Source organism: Leishmania martiniquensis, chromosome 25, assembly GCF_017916325.1.
Source record: "Leishmania martiniquensis isolate LSCM1 chromosome 25, whole genome shotgun sequence".
Classification (NCBI taxonomy): domain Eukaryota; phylum Euglenozoa; class Kinetoplastea; order Trypanosomatida; family Trypanosomatidae; genus Leishmania; species Leishmania martiniquensis.
This window is the reverse complement of record NC_090160.1, coordinates 837,501-858,059: the sequence shown is the minus strand read 5'-3', so window position 1 is coordinate 858,059 and position 20,559 is coordinate 837,501. Positions and strand designations below refer to the sequence as shown.

General features: G+C 56.2%; 10 protein-coding genes across 10 annotated transcripts; all 10 read left to right on the top strand.

Moving 5' to 3' along the window:
- Positions 1 to 1,079: 1,079 nt before the first annotated feature.
- Positions 1,080 to 1,790, top strand: LSCM1_05434 (uncharacterized protein; the record flags this gene model as incomplete). The annotated part of the gene is made up of 1 exon (XM_067322898.1): positions 1,080 to 1,790. One exon carries the CDS (start codon positions 1,080 to 1,082, stop codon positions 1,788 to 1,790), a length of 711 nt encoding a protein of 236 aa, XP_067178263.1.
- A 439-nt stretch (positions 1,791 to 2,229) lies between these two features.
- LSCM1_05433 (uncharacterized protein) lies at positions 2,230 to 2,985 on the top strand (the record flags this gene model as incomplete). Its single annotated transcript, XM_067322897.1, has 1 exon — positions 2,230 to 2,985. The coding sequence occupies one exon, from the start codon at positions 2,230 to 2,232 to the stop codon at positions 2,983 to 2,985; it is 756 nt and encodes a 251-aa protein (XP_067178262.1).
- Positions 2,986 to 3,487: 502 nt separating this feature from the next.
- LSCM1_05432 (uncharacterized protein) lies at positions 3,488 to 4,657 on the top strand (the record flags this gene model as incomplete). Its single annotated transcript, XM_067322896.1, has 1 exon — positions 3,488 to 4,657. The coding sequence occupies one exon, from the start codon at positions 3,488 to 3,490 to the stop codon at positions 4,655 to 4,657; it is 1,170 nt and encodes a 389-aa protein (XP_067178261.1).
- A 1,284-nt stretch (positions 4,658 to 5,941) lies between these two features.
- Positions 5,942 to 6,841, top strand: LSCM1_05431 (uncharacterized protein; the record flags this gene model as incomplete). The annotated part of the gene is made up of 1 exon (XM_067322895.1): positions 5,942 to 6,841. One exon carries the CDS (start codon positions 5,942 to 5,944, stop codon positions 6,839 to 6,841), a length of 900 nt encoding a protein of 299 aa, XP_067178260.1.
- A 3,190-nt stretch (positions 6,842 to 10,031) lies between these two features.
- On the top strand, positions 10,032 to 10,931 carry LSCM1_05430 (uncharacterized protein; the record flags this gene model as incomplete). The annotated part of the gene is made up of 1 exon (XM_067322894.1): positions 10,032 to 10,931. The coding sequence occupies one exon, from the start codon at positions 10,032 to 10,034 to the stop codon at positions 10,929 to 10,931; it is 900 nt and encodes a 299-aa protein (XP_067178259.1).
- A 1,401-nt stretch (positions 10,932 to 12,332) lies between these two features.
- LSCM1_05429 (uncharacterized protein) lies at positions 12,333 to 12,968 on the top strand (the record flags this gene model as incomplete). The annotated part of the gene is made up of 1 exon (XM_067322893.1): positions 12,333 to 12,968. The coding sequence occupies one exon, from the start codon at positions 12,333 to 12,335 to the stop codon at positions 12,966 to 12,968; it is 636 nt and encodes a 211-aa protein (XP_067178258.1).
- Positions 12,969 to 14,004: 1,036 nt separating this feature from the next.
- LSCM1_05428 (uncharacterized protein) lies at positions 14,005 to 15,810 on the top strand (the record flags this gene model as incomplete). Its single annotated transcript, XM_067322892.1, has 1 exon — positions 14,005 to 15,810. The coding sequence occupies one exon, from the start codon at positions 14,005 to 14,007 to the stop codon at positions 15,808 to 15,810; it is 1,806 nt and encodes a 601-aa protein (XP_067178257.1).
- Positions 15,811 to 16,682: 872 nt separating this feature from the next.
- On the top strand, positions 16,683 to 17,687 carry LSCM1_05427 (uncharacterized protein; the record flags this gene model as incomplete). Its single annotated transcript, XM_067322891.1, has 1 exon — positions 16,683 to 17,687. The coding sequence occupies one exon, from the start codon at positions 16,683 to 16,685 to the stop codon at positions 17,685 to 17,687; it is 1,005 nt and encodes a 334-aa protein (XP_067178256.1).
- Positions 17,688 to 18,172: 485 nt separating this feature from the next.
- Positions 18,173 to 19,126, top strand: LSCM1_05426 (uncharacterized protein; the record flags this gene model as incomplete). Its single annotated transcript, XM_067322890.1, has 1 exon — positions 18,173 to 19,126. One exon carries the CDS (start codon positions 18,173 to 18,175, stop codon positions 19,124 to 19,126), a length of 954 nt encoding a protein of 317 aa, XP_067178255.1.
- Positions 19,127 to 19,959: 833 nt separating this feature from the next.
- Positions 19,960 to 20,430, top strand: LSCM1_05425 (uncharacterized protein; the record flags this gene model as incomplete). The annotated part of the gene is made up of 1 exon (XM_067322889.1): positions 19,960 to 20,430. The coding sequence occupies one exon, from the start codon at positions 19,960 to 19,962 to the stop codon at positions 20,428 to 20,430; it is 471 nt and encodes a 156-aa protein (XP_067178254.1).
- Between the last annotated feature and the right edge of the window lie 129 nt (positions 20,431 to 20,559).

The window sequence follows — 20,559 nt, the reverse complement described above, 5'->3', positions numbered from 1 at the left end:
AGTCATTTTTCTCTCTGTAAGATTTTAGCGTGTCGAACCCACGTGTTATTGCCAAGGAACGCTTTAGGCATCAGTGCTCCTCATGATGATGAGGGTCATCGATCTTCCTTTAGCTTTGGCACCAGCCAAGCTTGTGGAAACCACTTCAAGTCCCCAAATCGCTCACCTCCAGGGTTCCTGCCGAGCGCCACAGTAACTGAGGAAAAAGTAGTACCTCAGTTCGTGGTATCTCATAGGGTTACTTTCCCACTCTGTGGAAACACCGAGCAATCTGTATCTCTGTCAAAGCCCAAACAGCCTTGATTCGAACGGGGTCAAGCACCCGCACAACCCAGCGAGGCTAGAGCAATTTGTCGCTAACGATGCTGGCCGTCACAATGGACGCATTCAACATCGAACAAAAAAAAAGACCTGCGCGGTGAAAGCGGGGTTGTTTCTTCTTTTTTTTTCAACTCCCCCCCCCCCACCAAGCTGAAGCTGCCTTTCTGAAAATGTCGCCAATGCACCAGACGTACTGAAAAGGGCTACGCAATTCTGGGGATGGATGTGCTTTTTCCCGTCGAGCTGCAGCATCAGTGTGTGAAAAAAGCTGTGGCGATTCATTTTCTTGCGTGTGCGCTCAGTAGGAAGTTGGTATACATCGCAGCTGCTGGGTATTTGAACAATGAAAATACAATCTACGTTTCTTCTCGCGCTCTACCCTGGGGAGGAACTCGACTGGCAGGGGACTATCTGCAGTCATCGCTCCTGTGGTGTTTAGCACTCGTGCGAGCATCCGTATCTAGAGGGGCTACTCTGCTCTCTTCCGAACAGTCTTGAAGACTGCGCCTGCGTTTTATCAGCGCCCTGCGCTCCGAAGGCGTTTTTCTCAAACAAATTTTTCCATACCTACAGTCAACGCTGAGGTGCATCGAGATTTCGCTGCTCTTTGTTCAGTAGATGCGGCTCTCTGCTGTGCTCTGGTGCTAATGTTTAACTTTTTTCTTCTCCCCGATACATCTCTCAACTAGTTCTTTCCTTCCGCTTTTTGTGCGCCACGAAAGCGTACTAGCTTCACTGCTCAGATTGAAAGAATAGCCATGAGGCGGAGCCTGACACTTTACCTGCACCCGACCTTTGCGTGCCTCTTGACCACAAGAAAGCTGTCGCAGTACGAGCAGGAGGCTTACGAGGCGCGCCGCCGTTTCACCGAGTCTCGCACGTATCCCGGTTCGATTCGGGCGGCAACTCCTGGTGATACACGATTTTACATGGGAAGTGTCGAGACTATTTTACAGGAGAACGAGCGGCACTACTGGCGTGCTGTCGTTGATGATCCGCACGTAGAGTACCTTGTGCCCCTGCGAATCCGCTTCAAAACATTCGTATGGGTCACCAGTGGCTGGGAGCAGCGGATGCAAGTAGTACAGGTGATGGTGCGCCGTGACTCAACGATCGCCGAACTCCTGCAGCAGGTGAGGATTGAGAACCAGTCCCCCTATTTGTGTACATCTTCATTTAAACTGAGCATCGACGGAAAGGAGTTAGATGTATTGAAAACTCTTGCCGATTACAATATCGATGAATATTCTCGCATAGATGCTATCGAGGAGAATGATCATCTGCTACACACGGAGGCTGAGAGGCCAAAGGATTGGAATGTAGATGAGATGACGGATGAATTGTCGCTGAGAAGCCCGTACAAGGAGATGGGAATGCAGCCACAGCAGAATTTGACCCCGCGATACGAGGCGAAACCTAAAGGGTACTATGGAAAGAATGACTATAGTGGGATGAAGCAGTCATCCTGAATTTTTCGCTGCTGGAACTGTAACGGCGATCTGACGGAGAAGCCTCTGCACTGGTGTTTTTCGGGGTATTTGTTTGTTTATCTTTGGAGGAGGCAAGCTTCTGACATAAAGTTCGAGCAAAAAGCGACAGCGAGTAAGCGCCGGGTTTCGTGCACACCCGCTCCGTCCTTCGATGAAAGGCACGCTAGTCCAGATGGAGTAGAAGTGTTCTCAAGGAACTTCAACATGTAGGATCAGGTGTCCATTTTAGGTAGGTTGGTCCAAAAAATATGAAAGGTACTACTAGGCGAGCGCTATTTTTCGTTTCTCTTATGTGTAATCTGGTTCCTGTATTCGCAACTACCGTATTTTTCGCGTTAGCCCGTTGCTTCGATTCTCTCAAAACAAAGTGATTCCGTCACGTCAAAGCCGTTCTTGCTTTGCAGGAAATGAAGAAAACATGGAGGTTGAGCAGCATATTGCTTTCACTATAAGTGAAATAGATCGAACACTCAAGTTCCTCGGCATACAAAATGAATGCACAAGTACTCTCTCCCAGCCCTCCGTTACTAGCAGCCCCCAGCCTTTCATGAGTGGTGTGGTAACGCGCGTGAATGGGGCTGCTCAGACAAGTAGCTCGTCCCGTGTGAGCTGTGGAGTACAAAAAAGCTGTCCCACATTATCACAAGGTTTGCAACATTCTCCGCAGAAACGCGTAGCATCATGCCAAACAGAAAAAGGACCTAACGCACACAGATGCTTAGAAGAGCTCGCGTTCTCAGTCGGTTCTACATGCGCTCTCTTGGAGGAAAAGTTTCGAGTGCTCGAAAGCTCCTCTGCGAAAATAGAGGCACTTTTTACGAGGGTGGCCCGGGCGAAATGCATAGCAAGCTCATCGGCAAAGATGCTTGACTTCTTACAAAATAGATGGAACGTCGGCACCATAGAAAGAGAAGAAATGTCGGCTCGAAGCGCTGTGGTGAACTGTGAGTCTGATGAACGCAACGAACTGACGGCCCTCCGTTGCGGCGAGCTGGTGCGTCTTGTCGCGGCATCCAACCAAAAGCAACTACTGAAAAGGCTTTCCAGAGGGCCGAAAAAGTCCATTCCAACCTCATTGGTGGTAAGCGTCAATGCACGGAAGGAAACACCAAGTAGTTCTTTCAGCGATCTTATCATGTTACTGGATGAATGCTGGCGCGCGCTGGATGAATAGAGAGTAGTTTTTTCCTTCTGTAAATTAAGGATTACATATGGTCCCGTCCAAAGGTCCGCCCGCTGCTTTTTTGCCCCTTTTCTGCTTGGCTGGTGGGTGTGTCGAGATGGTGCGCATGCAAGCAAGTCTCATAGTTGTCAAATGAAACAAAAAATCGAAATAAGGGCACTTCTTTATAGCTTCTGAGTGATCAAGGTTTTTCGTCGCTCATTTTGTCACAGGTCCACATATAGTCACAGCTTGCTTCAAGCAGCAGCGCTTTAGGATGAGGCCTATATGTGTCCCAGCCCTCGCTTCATGTCTCGTGGAGAAGATTCCCTCATCGATATGCTCCTTCGAAGTCGAATAGTATGTTGACTCAACGTTCTCTTTTGCGCACCCAAACGGTCTCTCCACATCGAAAGAAAGTGTTTTGATTGATGGTCCTCACAATTTTACGCGTTTCCAGCTTTACCATATTTGCCCTGTCAGTTTCTCTCCTCACACAGATCAAGAATTCGTCATGTTTCAGAACGATGCCCTCAAGTACGTACTCCCGAGCATTCCGGTGCGGCAAACACACAAACCCGGTATCAACTCACATGTAGAGGTGAACCTGTCATCCTCTGAAAAAAAAGACTTCGACAAAAAGCGTGATGCTTGCGTTAGCTTCTTTGAGGATTTTCGAAAACACCTAGGCCGGAAGGGAGATTCAGTAGATGAAAAACTGAGCACCAGTGGAGGATGTGAGAAGTACGTTAAGGATCTTGTTGATCTTGTTGATGCGTATGCGTCAACCCTCACTAATATCGTTTTGAAAGCGCCTAAGTTTGCGAGCCTCCAGTACTATTACTGGAGCTCGTCACTTACGGACAAGCAGGAGATGGCGTTCGATGACTACCGTTACGAGCTCCTTGGTATTTACTACAATGTCGGCGCCATTCTCATGAACATAGCTCAATATCTCCTCTGCGTAAGGGTAACGGTTGGGACGCTATCTGTCCTCGAAAGAGACGCCTACCGTATCCTCATCAAGGCGTCTATCTACTTTGACTTCTGTCGCGACATCGTTGACAATATGAAGGCACACGAGATCGGTGTTGCTCAGATACCTGTCCCGCTCGATCTAGACAGAGGGACGGCGGTTTTCCTTGAAAGCTTAGCACTTGCACAAGCTCAGGAAATTGGCGTGTCGAAGGCGTTCACTGCTGATCCTAAGGAGGGCACAGACACAACTGCCCGCCTCACTCATCAGCTCTTTCTCATGTACGAGGCAGTGTGCTCAAACGCTCGTAGCATCAATACCCGCAACGAAACTTTTGCTGAGATATCAGCGCTGGCTGTCATCAAGTGCGACATCTTTCGCGCGCTCGCCTATCAGCACGCAGCCTCTTATTGCTTTAACAAGAACCCAGGGACTGGACTCAGTCTTCTAAGCCAGGGACTGGATCACGCTAGGGTCGTAGAAGACCACTTCGCAATGAGTGAAAAGGGCAAGCTAAAAATTCCCTTTCGTGGCGAGGGCTTTGTAAGGCTGTGCAAGACCACTATTAGGAACAACACCGAGCGTTTGACAAGAATAAACTCACTGGTTCACCGAGCCCAGCCCGATGCGGCACCAGCCTTGTTACCGCCTCCACAGCCACTCGCCATGCGCCCTAATGTCTCTCTTCCATTTCAGCTAGAAAGATAGTGCTGCATCTCTTGCAGAGATGACCCTTGCAGCGCGCTCAGCCTGTGCATTAGAATGGCCGCCTTTCGTTTCTGATAACTTCGCCGCGCTGCCACACGTTCAATGTCCATGCAATTCAGCCTCAGTGATGGGGGGCGCCTCATCCTGGTATCGCGCCGAGCATCTTACTTTCTCTGAGGTCGAGGTGGGGGAGCTCCTGTTCTTGCCAAGACCGGACCGCTTCTGGTGGTCACAGGGTCAAGCATCTATGGCGTGGCGAAGCGAAAGCGGTGTATCGCTGCTGATGTTGGCGGTCAGGGCTTGCGTGACGCGCTGGAGAGGCCTGGAACAGTGAGCACAAATCCACCGCTTATGCTGTGGGCAAAGCTTCAGCGCTACTCGAGCCTACTCCACCCGACCCTCGACACTGCCTACTGGGGTCGGGAGCCTGGGGCCGCCACCCTGAGAGACGCTCCATCGTCGCGACCGGCATAGTGGAAGCGGGCGTGAGGCCGCATGCAGAGCTGGTGTGTATGGTTGGGGGGCAGGGGGGGTGCGCCGACGCAGTTGTCGGCGCCGTGTTGTAACGAGTACGTCTCGAGCTGTATTGCACCACGCGACGGTGTCTGGTAGAATCATGCCCGACGGGCAGAGTGGGGGTGGGGTCGATCGTGCGCTCTGTGAAGGGGAGACGAATGGACACGTGATAGGGAAAAAAGATTTTCTTTCGGCCGCGTGCGCTGCTACTCTGTGCAACGGCTTATACAGCTTCACCATCTTTTTTTGTTGCAGCTGCTTTTTGTTCTGGGCCCTGCATCTTTTCTACAGTAGTTGCTTTCGCTCTGTAGCAGTGCTCATGTAAAGGCATCAGCAATAGCCAACGGGAGTCGATCGCCATGAGTCCACTGAACACCAACACGCACATGCTTTTGCTCCAAGGAAGCGACACTGACAAGTAAACAAAAGATTCTCTGCTACGCACCAAGGGCGTGAGCATCTCGGTGACTAGGTTCATGGCCGCCTCCACACTTCCAGTGATATCTTCTGCGCGCCACAGCGATTTTCGGAACTTGGAACTGCTGTTGGCGATTCCTGTCGAGGCCTGCCTGTACATATCACCTGCTTGATTCTGCCCCCTCCTCTTGACAACACTCAATGCCATCTGTCAACCGCAATCGCGCCTGCACTCATACCTGGTGAAGTATTCTCTATCGATCTTGTGAGCTTCTTCGTGACGCACACTGCCAACGTGTTTTCGACTATCTTAGCTTTTTTTCTCAACCTTCTTTCATCGTGTAATCCAAGATGTTCGCCCGCTCCGCCATCCGCCGCTGGATCGACAAGGACACGAAGGTGATTGTCCAGGGTATGACCGGCAAGGCCGGGACGTTCCACACGAAAGCGGCGATCGAGTACGGCACCAAGGTAGTGGGCGGCGTGAGCCCGAAGAAGGCGGGCACGACCGCACTGGGTGTGCCGGTGTTTGCGACGGCTGCAGAGGCAGTGAAGGCGACGGGCGCGACTGCGTCGGTGCTGTATGTGCCTGCGCCTGCGTGCGCCGCATCGATCGAGGAGGCGCTCGACGCGGAGCTGCCGCTGGTTGTAGTGATCACGGAGGGCATCCCGCAGTGGGACATGCTGCGCGTGAAGTCGATGCTGCTGTCGCAGAACAAGACGCGTCTGATCGGCCCCAACTGCCCAGGCATCATCAAGCCTGGGGAGTGCAAGATCGGCATCATGCCTGGCCACATCCACCAAAAGGGTAAGATCGGCATTGTGTCGCGCAGCGGCACGCTGACGTACGAGGCGGTCGCGCAGACGACGGCGGTGGGCCTCGGTCAGTCGCTGTGCGTCGGCATTGGCGGCGACCCGTTCAATGGCACGAACATGGTGGACTGCCTGAAGCTGTTCCTGAACGACCCCGAGACGGAGGGCATCATCCTGATTGGCGAGATCGGCGGCACGGCAGAGGAGGAAGCGGCGGACTTCATCAAGAACAGCCCGATCAAGAAGCCCATCGTGTCCTTCATCGGTGGGTCGACGGCGCCGCCGGGACGTCGCATGGGCCACGCCGGTGCTATCGTGTCTGGCGGGATGGGCACCGCGAAGGGCAAGAAGGAGGCGCTGCGCGCCGCCGGTGTGACCATCTCCGACTCGCCAGCCCATCTCGGCAAGCACATGGCTGAGCTCTTCGCCGCGAAGTAGGAAGGATACCATTGGTGCTGCAGTGCCGCGTGCTGCGATGTGCCTACCGATGAGCAGGGATGCGTGAGGTTGCTGAGAGGGCCGCTCTGGGGTTGCCCTCAGGTCGCGCTCAGTGATCACCTCTCCCTCCCAGGCCGCCTGGCGTATGCTGTGTCACCGACGACAAAGGCTTGTGCAGGCGAGCGTGTGCGCGCGGACGGGGGAGAAGCGGCTGCTTGAAACTTCATCTCGTTGAGGCCTTCTTCCCTTCTGTGGAGTGCGTTTGTGGGGTTGTTGGCTGTGCCTCTCTTTCATCACCCGCTGTAGTGTGCGCGTATGTTTGCGGGGATCTCTCGTCAATACAAGAAAGAAGCGAAAAGGTAAAGAGCATTTATATATTTAAAGGAGAAGCTCACAGTAGGGGGGTCGCGGCATTTCTCTTCAGTGTGTTGTGGTGTGTGTGTGTGTGTTTCTTCAGCGATCAAGCGACGACAGGAACAAGGGAAAGGTTCCTCTGAGAAGGTGCGTGTTTACCGTAGGAGAGTGGGTGAAGTCGAGAGAGCTAGGTGTTCGACGGCGACAGTCACTTGTGGAGGCTTTAAGGGGCTTCGTGTGGACACTTTAGAGGGTCAGGGTGAGGTACTGTGAGTGATCATCCGCGAGAAAGGGAAGCGGGATCCTGGTGACGATGACGCAAAGCGAAAATAGCAAAGGCGTCAAGTGGCGGCCGATGAGCAGCCACCTCTTCTTTTTGGAAAGGAGCGCTACCTTGTCTCGAAGGCGAAGTCGCTTTCCACTCTTCTCTCTACGGCTCCCTCTCCCCGTACGCCGCTCTCCGAGGGGCTAATAACCAAAAAGGGGCTACGGGATACCACCTCTCGATGTCTCAATCCTCCTGCTCCCCGGCGCCAAAGTCAGCGTCGGCCTTCTCTTTCCCCTCCTCCAGCTCGCTGGCGGCATGGTAGGGCGGCCACGGGACTCGCGAAATCTTCGCGCCATTGTCGCCGCTCACTAGATGCGTGCGGCCTTTCGATACCTCCCAACTCCGCGTCTGTGCATATGTGTGTGGCTGTCCTCCTCTGTATCTGTGACTATGCATGCCGGTATAAATAAACGTGCCTGCCGCCCGTAAAGGCGTTTTGTGCGATAGAACTCATCTGCAGCCGCCTGCTGCTGGCCCACCGCACTCGTGTATTCCTTCTGAGTGCCATCAAGCTTTCTCAGGTGAAGTGCTGACAAGCGTGGATGTAGGTGAGCGGTGTGTCAGTGTCAACGACGCGTTGGATTCAAGCGCAGGAGGCGGTAGGGAAAGGCTATTCACTCGATTTTGTTTTCCTGTCAGTGCCCAGAAGGAAAGGTGGAGCGTACTGCAGCGTGCAAGCAACATCATAAGCGGTCACATACGCGCACACATATAGTTCTGCCGAGAGTTGGGGTGGGTGCGAGAAGAACGAGCCTGATTAACGGAAAGAAAGGTCATGCTCCTCTGTGCGGAAGTCGTGACATCAGCAGCATAGCTTTCATGAGTTTTTTTTCGCCTCATCTTCTTTCCCTATGCTTGTGCGCGTGTGTATACGCATCGGCCACCAACGCTCTCGCATCTTCTGCTCGCTGCCCCCGTGTCGCTTCTTACACTGCGTGGAGGACCATGAGTAGAGGAGTGTATGGAGGGCGTGGAAGAAGGGGGAGGTGCGACGAGCACTCTGTGCCACGGGGGCACACCGCCACTGCCTTTCTCCCGCTCCTTTCGCTTTTGTGCATCCTCGTATTCAAATGTGGCAAAGTTGGTCTTTTGGTTAGGCGCGCATCGCATGGACGCTCGCACCCGAACAGTTCCTCCCCTTTCCCCCTCCCCCTCCACCATATGCACATTCTGGCACCCACATGTCTTTTTTGTGTGAACGGGTCTGTGCACGTGCATGATGTGTGCGCGTCCATGACGACGCACATGATCACGGCAGAACGCAAGTAACGCTGCGACAGCGACCTTGTCTGTGTCTGTGTCTGTCTGTCTGTGTGTGTCTGTGTGATGGAGGAGGAAGCCTCTGTCGCTGCGTCTGCGGGTGACCGCTTCTGATTTTATTTCGCATCAAAAGGCTCACTTTTATCTGTTTTTTTCTGTGTGTGTGTGCGTGTGTGTGTGCGTGTGTGTGTGTGTGTGTGTGTGTGTGTCTGACAGTCTTCGTATGCTCATATGGTTATTGCAGAGACGGAGCGTGGCGGGGGTGGGGTGGGTAAGACGGGGGCGCTTGCTGAGCCAAGGTGAAACGAAGAGAGATGTCTTGTTTCTTTAACAGCGGCAGCAAAAATGAAGTCTCCCTTAAGCCCCTTCGTGTCCATTACCTTCCCCCCTTCCTCCATACACATAGGAGGGCGTGGGTAACAGCAGCAGCGATGGAAGCCATACACAGGGCACAAGCGCAAGAGAGAGATAGAGCGCGCGTAAGGTGCTGCATGCTCCACACTTCCATGGCGATATCTGGAGGAGTTCCACCACCAACAGCTTCAACGAACACGCATGAGCACTGTCGCTCACTTTCCTTGCTTCTCTGGGAAGCGAGTGACAGGCGGTGGACAGGGGGCGTCAGCGAGTTGCCCTCCGGTGCACACAAGTGCTTCTCCTCCACCCTGCCACTGTTCTTCACCTGTCCCTTGTCGTGCGGCCCCTCTCGCATTCTCGGGTTGCATGTGTGTGCGTGCGAGTGTGTGTGAACGCCAAAGAGCCCTCCTCACTCGGTCTACCATCCTCACCTTCTTTTCTCACCGCGTCACCCGCGACTTCGGGACGGTATTATCAGCAACCCACTCAAGCCGAAAGCACAGGCAGTGTGTCATCTCCCTCTTCGCCGCTCCGCTTCCTCCAACCCTCGCTCAACAACGTGTAAGGGAGGGCTACCGTCGGTGTACACGCAAGGCAACGCCTGCACCCGCAAAAGTAACAGGTCGCCGTAGTCGACTTCACAGACACATTCACTCGCTTCCTTCCTCAAACGGGTTAATTGGCATCCCCCCGCCTTCAGCTGCGTGTGCTTCCCATTACACATACAGTACCCCGTCTTCCTCCTTTGTGACGGCGTCGCATCGTCCCTCTTGCCGGTGGCGTTATTTCTCCCACTCCCCCTCTTCCCCCACGCATCCTGTGCCTTTCGGCCTCCCGCGACCCCTGTTTCGTCTCCCTATCACACTTCTCCCCGTTCTCCCTCGTCCAAAGATGTTCGCCCGCTCCGCCATCCGCCGCTGGATCGACAAGGACACGAAGGTGATTGTCCAGGGTATGACCGGCAAGGCCGGGACGTTCCACACGAAAGCGGCGATCGAGTACGGCACCAAGGTAGTGGGCGGCGTGAGCCCGAAGAAGGCGGGCACGACCGCACTGGGTGTGCCGGTGTTTGCGACGGCTGCAGAGGCAGTGAAGGCGACGGGCGCGACTGCGTCGGTGCTGTATGTGCCTGCGCCTGCGTGCGCCGCATCGATCGAGGAGGCGCTCGACGCGGAGCTGCCGCTGGTTGTAGTGATCACGGAGGGCATCCCGCAGTGGGACATGCTGCGCGTGAAGTCGATGCTGCTGTCGCAGAACAAGACGCGTCTGATCGGCCCCAACTGCCCAGGCATCATCAAGCCTGGGGAGTGCAAGATCGGCATCATGCCTGGCCACATCCACCAAAAGGGTAAGATCGGCATTGTGTCGCGCAGCGGCACGCTGACGTACGAGGCGGTCGCGCAGACGACGGCGGTGGGCCTCGGTCAGTCGCTGTGCGTCGGCATTGGCGGCGACCCGTTCAATGGCACGAACATGGTGGACTGCCTGAAGCTGTTCCTGAACGACCCCGAGACGGAGGGCATCATCCTGATTGGCGAGATCGGCGGCACGGCAGAGGAGGAAGCGGCGGACTTCATCAAGAACAGCCCGATCAAGAAGCCCATCGTGTCCTTCATCGGTGGGTCGACGGCGCCGCCGGGACGTCGCATGGGCCACGCCGGTGCTATCGTGTCTGGCGGGATGGGCACCGCGAAGGGCAAGAAGGAGGCGCTGCGCGCCGCCGGTGTGACCATCTCCGACTCGCCAGCCCATCTCGGCAAGCACATGGCTGAGCTCTTCGCCGCGAAGTAGGAAGGATACCATTGGTGCTGCAGTGCCGCGTGCTGCGATGTGCCTACCGATGAGCAGGGATGCGTGAGGTTGCTGAGAGGGCCGCTCTGGGGTTGCCCTCAGGTCGCGCTCAGTGATCACCTCTCCCTCCCAGGCCGCCTGGCGTATGCTGTGTCACCGACGACAAAGGCTTGTGCAGGCGAGCGTGTGCGCGCGGACGGGGCAGAGGGGAATTCCTCCGCATCTTTCGCGATTCGTTTGGTACGAATGTGCTCTGAGGCGCAGTGTCTTGGTTGCTTCATTGTGGGAGGGAGAAAAGGGAGGGGGCAAGATGGCACCGATGAAATGATCTTCTTTCGGCCTATACACACCTCCCAGAGAGAGCATATCGCCAGCTTCGCCGTGTGTCGGGGGATGCTCGAAGGCATCTGCGGGTGAAAGAGGGCTGTGACGTTGTCTATTCTGTTCTGCGTTGGCGCGAACGTTTCTTCTTTCTCCCTTTTTGCCCAGTATTCCGCTGCTGTCGAGCCTCCTTGTGTATGCGTGTGGCGTTTTGCCGAGGTGTGCCCCGAGTCGTGTTGCCTCATGTGGGGCGTCTATTGCTCTCTCCCTCTCATCTTTTTTCGCCCTTCTGCTTTTTGTGTGTCTCTTCCGTGGTGCTCGCGCGTACGTGAAGGTGACGAGACGCGGGGGGGGGGCAGGAAAAGGAGGGAGCAAAGCAATACAGGAGGGCGCGCAGGGTATCTCCGTAGCGGCTCGTGCTCCGCATGAGAGGGCATCGTCATCTGTGCTTTGATTGTTCGGATGTGGACATGCTTGAGATTGTTTAGCGTATTCAGAAAGAAGTGAGTAGCAGCAGAGCCCCCCCCCTCGTGTTGAAAATTGGAGCGATAGCGAGAGAGTATGTGTGAGAGAAAGAGAGTTGCCTCCAAATGGGCGTGCTTTGGTTTAGCGGAGTGGGCGTGGGGTGGGGGGAAGAGATCAAACGGTGAGCACGGACGAGCATCTCGCACAATGGCGACTCCCGCTCGCACAAACACGAGGATGATTACCTTCTTCGCTGTTTGCCCCCCCTCCCCCACATATATATATATATATATGTAAGCATCGCCGCTCATTCTGTTATGCATGCGGTGAAGGTGAGCGCCTCTTCACGCACGCGGACTGAGCTCCCATTCGATGGAGCCGTTCGCAGCGCTCTCTGTTACCATTTGGGGCTTTCCTCTCTCTTCGCACTTCTCGCCTCCTGACTCCCTCCCTCACTCCACCCCGCTTCAACAACTCACGCGCACAGGTTTCGCACTTGACAGCCTTCCCCCTTTTCCCCCGCCTCCAAAGATAAACGAAGCGGTGGCAGTAACGCTCACCGCCCCTCCCCCTAAGCACGCAGGTCTCCCATTTCCCGGTCTTCAACACAGCATCATGGACGACTACCGCGACAATGCTGGATACGACGACTATGGGTATGAAGATGATGAGTACGATGACGCAGCGGATGACTGGGAAGCCGAAGCCGCAGAGGAGGAGCAGAAGGCTGTCGCTGAGGAGGCCGCTCGACAGGCTCGCTTAGAAAAGAAGCTGGCGACCCGTGCCCCAGTGAGGAAGGAAGAAGAGGAAGCAGTTCCAGAGGATGTGGAGCGCGCGATTGCGGACATGCGGCAGATGGCCAATGACATCGCCTCCGGTAGTGCGCTTCTTTCTCGAGGATACTCGGAGGAACTGATTGGGAACAGCAAGCTGAACTCAGACGCGGATGTGGATCGAGTCGGTGCCTTGATAGCGGACCGCCTAACATCCTTCTCCGACTCCGCTCACTACGACAAGCTGATCCTCGAAGTATTTGAGCGCTTGACCAGCCACCTGACGAGCACGCAGCTGCTGAATGAAGAGGCGGATAGGGTACACCGTCTGCGGGAGGAGCTGAAGCGCGCGGCGAAGGCAAAGCCAAAGCCGGCGGAGAAAGCCCCTACTACTCAGGGGGGCCTCGACTTGGATAACTTCGACGATAAGGGTGGCGCGGCTGTTGCGGAGGAGAACGAGGACGAGACGGGTTGGTAGACGGTGTCGCTGTCGCTGTCGCTTTATGTGCCTTACCCCTTTCCTTTCGCCTCTTGATATTCGAGGATGGATGGCGGATAGGGTGAGGGTGGAGGCTATGCACGTTTGTGTCGATTGGTGGATGATCGGATGTGTTGAGGAGGGTAGTGGAGAGCGCAGCAGCTGGAAAAGGGTTGGAGAAGAGCGATGGCTGAGTGAAGGGTGATGATGCGGCACACGCGGGGACTCGCTAATATGGGGATCCCCACTGTGCTTGAATAGCGTCGCCAGCAGCCGTGAATGTCAATCAAACGCCGCACTGACTTTGAGACAGTCTTGCCGGTGATCTTGGCGTTGAGCGCTCCTCCTCGATGCGCATACGACACTCACCTGCCTTTCCCGCCCCGCCCTTCTGATATACTCTCTGCCACGGGCCCACTTGCGGCCCACCCACGCAGGTGAGCTGCGCAGCTCCCTCCACTTATTACTTCCTTCTCGCCTTCCTCCGGCGCGTCACCGTAATGAAGGGCGACACAGCCGTGCGGTGCGGAAATGTCTCAGGCATCCAGAGCAGGTTTCTGACTGAGACGACGCCACCCCATTCAGCCGTCACATGTGCGCACCAACATATGTAGATGCGTTTGTGTGTAAATGTGTGTCTGTGTGAAGCACGTCCCTGTCTACACACACACTTACATACATGTGCGCATGCATATATGTGTATGAATGAGCGACTTGGTGACATGCGGCGTGGGCTCGTTTAATGCTGCGCATTTACTTCTCTTCCTCTCTTTCCAAAGCAAAAAGTTCTCATGCCTCCGCTGCCCTCTCCGTTCTCTGTGGGGCCCATTCGCTCACGGAGATGCGCCCCAAATAGAAAAAGAAAAACGGATCCGTCAGTCACAACAGAGTGGCCGCCCCTCCCTCCGACTTCACCTACCCATTCTACGCCTCCTTCTTCTCACTCTACTTCCCTCCCTCACCTTTACTACCAGGCGTCCACCACCACCGCCACATTAGACGCGCCAAGGGTTTTCTATCCTATACCAGTCGGTGAATGGACCCAATTACCTTCCATGCTACTTTCGAGGGCATCAAGGCCCTCAATGCCAGTGAGGGGCCTGCGTCAAACATCTTCGAGCCAAAGTTTGAGGCGCGCCGCCAGGCGGAGCAGCTGCGGGATACTGTCATCAACACTTACCGAGACGAGGCCTCTTCGCGCGCGCTCGAGCAATTGTGCCGATGCCTCGTTTTCATCGGGACCACAATGATGGAGGTGGAGGAGGAGGAGGAAGGCTATGAGGAGATTCGCCGTGCGTATCGGGTCATGCAGTGGTGCGCTGCTGCCACGCTGCCATCCACAGACGCCGTTCGCAATGTGCAAGCGGTGGAACAGGACGCCATTCTCCGCGCCGCCTCGGCAGTAAACCCCGTGAACGCGTCCTCCGAGTACGCGGGGTGCGTCGAATACATGGTCGTCCACAACGCCCTCGGTCTTTACCTTTCCAAAGTGGACTTGGCAAAGGCCAAGACGGTGCTAGGGCGAGCAGAGGCCACTTACGACGAGTGGGCCGCTTGGTGGGAAGGCCAGCCAGTCTTCTGTGATATTAAGGAGGTGCCCATCAACGAAGACGGCACCCTTCGCACGAGCGAGATCGCGGCCGACCGTGTGGCGCCGATGCTCTTGCGCTTCTACATGGACAGCAGCTACACTGCCACGCTTTTCTTTATGGCACAGCTGCACACTGCACAGCAGAACGCCACCGCGGCCGCCCAATACTGTCACCGCACCATGTACTATCAGCTTCTCAACAAGCAGGAGTTCAACCGAAGGTCATGGGCCGCCAACGCTCTTCAGCTTAGTGGCTTCTACAGCAGCCACTTCGCCTACGATAAAGCGTTTCACTGCCTCCTCGCTGGACAGATATGGATGCCGGACAGCGAGGAGCCAGAGGACGGCAAGGGGATGGTCGCCTGGGCCTTTGGTCGATTTTACCTGCACCGCCTGGACCACTATGGCAGACGTCTCTCAGGCCGTGATCCGGACGGCGAGAAGGATGAGGCAGTAGTGCAGCTGAAGAAATCTTGGCGCGACTTCCCTGGGATGCCACCGCTGCAGTCTCAGCCTCCTGTCACCACCTTCGATGAGGCACGCGAGTGCTTTAAAGAAGGAATCAGGTGGCTGCAGGAAGCGCAGGCGTGCCGCCCCTTCGAATCTTTTTGCACCGAGCATATAAGCATCGCGCGCGATATGGTGCAGCTGTACAGCGCGTTGCAGTTATTCGATCCGAACCGAGCACGGCGCATCGCCATGGTGCAGCGGCAGTCACAGCTGCTCGAGAAGTTCCCTGATCAGCTCAGCTTCAACGCCTACCCTGTGGTGATGCGTCAGCTACTGTATGACCTCGGCTCTCTCTATGAGGACCAACTGCGGATGCGTGTGCAGCAGCGCAAGCAACCACGGCCCGATGAGAAGCCGCTCAAGGACAAGTCACTCAACACGTTGGTGCGCAAGACGCTGGGGTACTATGAGCGGTTCTGTGAAACATGGCGTCATCCCACGACGCGCGTGTTGCCGGATGTTTTGGAGGAGGATTCGCGCCTGCCCTTTTTCAGGGCCCTGGTGCGTCAAGCACAGGTTCAGCTCAGCTACGCACATAGAACCCCAAAGGAGGAGTACGATGGCATCGGCGCCTCGTGCAAGGCCTTTAGTCGCGCCATTGAGTTTTGCGACAAGAACCCGCTTCCGAAGGAGCTGAGCGAGGAGGTGGCGGAGGAGGTCGCGCTGGCCCGAGAGATGCTGAAGCTTCTCTCGATGAAGCAGCGTGACCTGTGGGCTGCCTTTCAACGGAGCGCGGTGTAGGGGGCGCGTTGCGCTGATTGGGGGGTGAGCAGTGGTGCTTGGCTACCTGAAAAGGCTGAATGAGTACTTTTTGTCGCTCCCCCCTCCCCCTCCCCCTCCCCCTCCCCCCCCCCCCAAAGAAAACGTCTCTTGTATCGCTCCCTCACTCCTACTCGTTGTGGGTGATGGGCCCACTGCATAAGTATATATATATGGGGGGGAGGTGCATGCCTGCGGTACTCGTTTACGTTCTGTGTGGCACAACAGCTGCTGTGATTTTGAGAGGGAGGATGCTCAAGTGAAGACACCGGGAGACGGCGATGAGGTAAAGCGTATGATCTCCTACCACACGCCATTCCCTCGCCGTGAGAGTGTCATGTCCAGTGTGTGTGTGTGTGTGTGTATGCATGGAAGACCCGCCACCGTCCATGGCATGTGACTCTCACAGGAAGTAGTTGTGCAGCATTAGCGATTGTGCTAAGGCGCGACGCTTCACGGTCACAGGCCAAAACGAAACCGAAAATGACTCTTCCTCAGCATGACCAGCGGCTGAGCAATGATGATGTGTGTGGCATCACCCACTCATCTGTCGCTGGCAGCGCGCCAAGCTGTACTTGGGGCGTCCAAGGTTGGGGCCGGGGAGAGGCAAAGTGGTGAGGCATGCAAGGCCCGCCAAGGGCACGGCGGCGGACAGCTGACCCGTGCTACCCAATCCCGGTCCCACGGAATCGCTTCTTTCGCACTTTCTGTCCCTCATTTTTTTTGTTATCTTTGCACTCGTTTTTCTTCCTCCGATGCACGCGCATCTACTTGCGGGCGTTTGTTTGTATGCCCCTGTGCGCTGTCGCTTACGCCCCTCATTCACATCTTTCCCTTCAAAAGTGTGTGCGTGCATGTCCGACGAGGCCGATTTCAAGAGGGCCGGTGAGCTCTTCTACGAAGGAAAGTACCACGAGGCGATCAGCGCGTACGCAGCGATAGACGCGGTGGATGGAGCGACAGTAGAGGTACGGGCGCGTGCGCTGAGCAACATCAGTGCGTGCTACGCGGCACTGGAGAACTATGAGATGTCCAGCAAGGTGGCGCGGGAGGCCATCGGATTGCAGCCCAACAATGCCAAGGCGCAGGGTCGCGTCGCAGCCGCCGAAGAGGGCCTGCGGCGGTACAGCGAGGCTGCTTTCTATTATTCCGTGGCCAGCAGGCTGGATGCGAATAACCCCACGTACGCCCAAGGGGCAAAGCGCTGCCACGCACTCCTGCAGGCTGGCCGCGGAGTCGCCAGCGCAGAAGAAAAGGACGCCTACTACTACAAGAAAAGCCTCGAGCTCGCGACGAAGGCAATGCAGGAGGCGAACTACCTCGAGGCCATCCGACAGTTTGGAAAGGCGCTCGACTTATTCCCCGCCACAGGCACCTCAAGGGAGAAGGCAGCGCTGCTAAGCAATCGTAGTGCCGCGTACTTCCGCGCTGAGCGCATCGAGGAGAGCGCTGATGACGCGCTGGAGGCCATCAAGACAGACGACACGTATGCTCGCGGTTTCTTTCGACTCGGCGCTGCAAAGGCGAAGCTGAAAAAAGCCGATGACGCCTACGAAGCGCTGAGCATGTGTGTCAAGCTCGATCCCCGGCACAAAGATGCGGCGCGGCTCCTCGCTGAAGTTCTGCCGGCGGCTCTAGAGTCGCGCAAAACTGCTGAGGAGCGGGCCCGAGACCACACTCGCCAGGTGACGCATATCACAGAGATGATGGGCGCGATGCAGGCAGCTGCCTCGTCGAGCGTAACGCCGCGCGCGACGGCGCACGGGTCGGCGTACTCTTACTGTAACTTTTGCAACGAGACGGGACACTCACGCTCAGAGTGTCCTCTCCTCCGACGCAAGCGCAGCCGTCCCCTCTGAGAAGAGCGCCTGCGTCTCTTTCTCTGTACACATATATGCATGTGCATGTGAGATGTGAGATGCTGCTGCTGCTGTTGTTGCCGTGATGTTCATTGTGTGCATGTCCACCGTGTGCCTCTGTGTGCGCGTCAACGAAGACAAGTGTGAGGCAGCAATGTGCCCTCTCCGGCCCCTTGGTGAATAAACCGATGCACTGTGGCCTTGTCTGTAGGCCATGAACTTCGTCGCAGCCGAGGCTGTCACGGCAGGAGATCACCTCGCATGGTCCCTCTTGAAGCCGAAACGGCACATCTCCCATGCGCCATCTCTCCCTCCCTTCCCATCCTGCACTGTGCGCTATGCGTTCCCCCCACCCCTACCCCCGCATGCGTACACGTGTCGACGGCACGGGCGTGTGACTGCCGGTGCTGCTGTGCTCATCTAATGCGATTGGCTCATGGCCCGACACGCGCGAGTACTATTACAGTGAGCGAAAGGGGGAAAGCATGTCTGCTCTTCGAAATCTGCCGCCTCAAGAGGAAACTGACGCCCAAGCCTGGGCAACTCCAGTCGTGCCAGCGTTGAAGACAGCAGGAGCAGCAGCTGTGGCGCCAGAAGCTGGGCCGGCCGCGACGACAGAGACCACGGCAGAAACTGCGTCCATGTCACCGTGCCATGGTGAGGTGTCTTCGCATCCGCAGCCGTCACCCGAAGTTGTATCGTCGCTCCTCGGTTCTCTGAAGCCCTTCTTGTTAGAGTCACAGATCGAGATTGAGGCACGACTTTGTTGTCTCGACTGGGTCAAGGAAGATGCGTGTAAGAGCACGCAGAAGGTGCCTGTTGGCGCCACTGTGAAGACGATCCACTCAGACGATACACCGCGTATTTTCGAGGGTGAACGTAGGCGCATTCAGATAGGCGTGAGCGCGGAGGACTTCATTAGGATGAAGGCCTACGTGGAGGAGGAGAAGGCTCTGCCGTTACAGCAAACTGTCACAGAGGATGTGAATACGCAGAGCGGCCGCTACACGTACTCCATCGCTGAGGACGGATCAGAGACATTTACTGGGTGCATCAAGAAGAGACGCTTGCGCAACGTCGAGGTGCTCGTGCCGGGTTGCCCGTACGACATCCGTGTCTCCGTCAGCTCGGAGGTGCCGACGGTGTCGACGACTGCGCCCGCTGTAAAGCCAAAAGGGCACGTGCGGCGCAAGCGGCGGTGGACAGGAACGGATGGAACATTCGAGTACGCCCTCACGCGCGTCAGCGCTGGCGACAGTCAGCCCCCAGACTTCGAGGTGGAGGTCGAGGGGGTGCTAGCGGACGGTGAAGCTGCTGTGACCAAGGCGTGGCTAGCGGAGCTGCTAAGCCGTTTGCTGTCCCTTGCCTGGTTAAAGGACAACACCGGGTTGCTGAAAAAGCCACTGCCTGAGGGTAACGACGGGAAGCGCTCTCGGTAGGCATCCCAAAGGCAGCCTCCTTGGTGCAAGTGTGTGTCTGGGTTGCCGCGCCGTTCCCACACCGGTATAGAGGTACAGGTGTTGAAGGGGAGGGAAAGCGCAGGACGGAATCGGCGCCACCACCCTCTCCCCCCTGCTTGATCCGTCTGCCTCCCTTCACCTCCCATGATCGACCTCTTGGAATGGCCGCTGCTGACACGAAAGTTTCACCACACATGTGCGGCAGCAAGAAAGATCATTTTTTCTCTTCGCCCTCTGCGCTCGTTTGCGCGCACATATGCCCCTCCCTCTTCATTCCCCTCCTCTCAGGATCGTTATATGCACAATAAGGCCTCTCACTCCCATCCCGCCCCACTTCGAATTTTTTTTTGTGTGTGTGGGGGAACACCGTTTACGTGAGGCGTGTTCGCACGTTTGCTGTGTGGAGTCCGCCGTCTGCCCTAAAGCGCAGGCAGCCACTCCTTCTACGGCCCCGTTTTTCTTCTTTGCCCGCATACCGCGGCAGACGTTAGCTGCTTCGCTACTCGGCTGATGTCCTTTTTTGCTTACCATCTCTCCTATCCTCCTCCTGCACCCCTTTCCCGCTTTCTCGGAGGGGGGCTGTATGTGCGCTCGCCCTCTGCGGCCCCTGTATCGCCGCCGCTGCTCGTGTTGCTGCTGGCACTCCTGTGAAACGCATCTTCATTCGTCACCCTCCCTCCCGCTGGCACATCTCTCTCTCCCCCACACGCACGCTGCCAAAAGGGGTTCACACATCGCGCACGCTCAGCTGTTTTTCTTCACACCGCCGCCCCTCCTCGACGTTTTCCCCTTCAGACGGAAAAAAAAAAGAAATGATGCGCAAGTCGTCTGTGTGCGCCTTCGCGGCCACCCGTACGGCGCTCGTAGGCAACGGGCCAACTTTCCTCACAGGCGGTGACAACAACAACATGTCCGACATCCAGAACGCCTTCCCGATTAACGAGCGCGGCATTCGATCTTCCTCGCCGTTCGAGGAGCCCAACACGGCCATCTATGATGCGTACATGCCCTGGACGTACTTCCAGCCGATCGACGTGAAGGTGGATAGGATGCCGGCGCCGGAGGCGAAGTATTACCAGTTTCACACGAAGAAGCCGTGGGATGTTTCAACGACGGACCTCATTGAGATCCAGTCTCGGAAGAAGTACATACAGAGTATCGGGTACTTCATGATGATGGTGTACCTGTACTTCCTGATGCCCAAGGAGAAGTCGTACTCAGGCAAGACGGGCTCCGACGGCTTCTTTATCATGCTGCCCAAGAATCAACCAGAGAAGTTCTAAAGTGTGCGTGGTCTAGCTGATCACCGACGCAGAAGCTCCCACAAGGGGGATCGGGTGTCGGCACGATGCGCCGAGAGACACTGAGAGGCGCGTGCGCGAATAGCGGTGCAAACGCGCTGTACCGCGTGC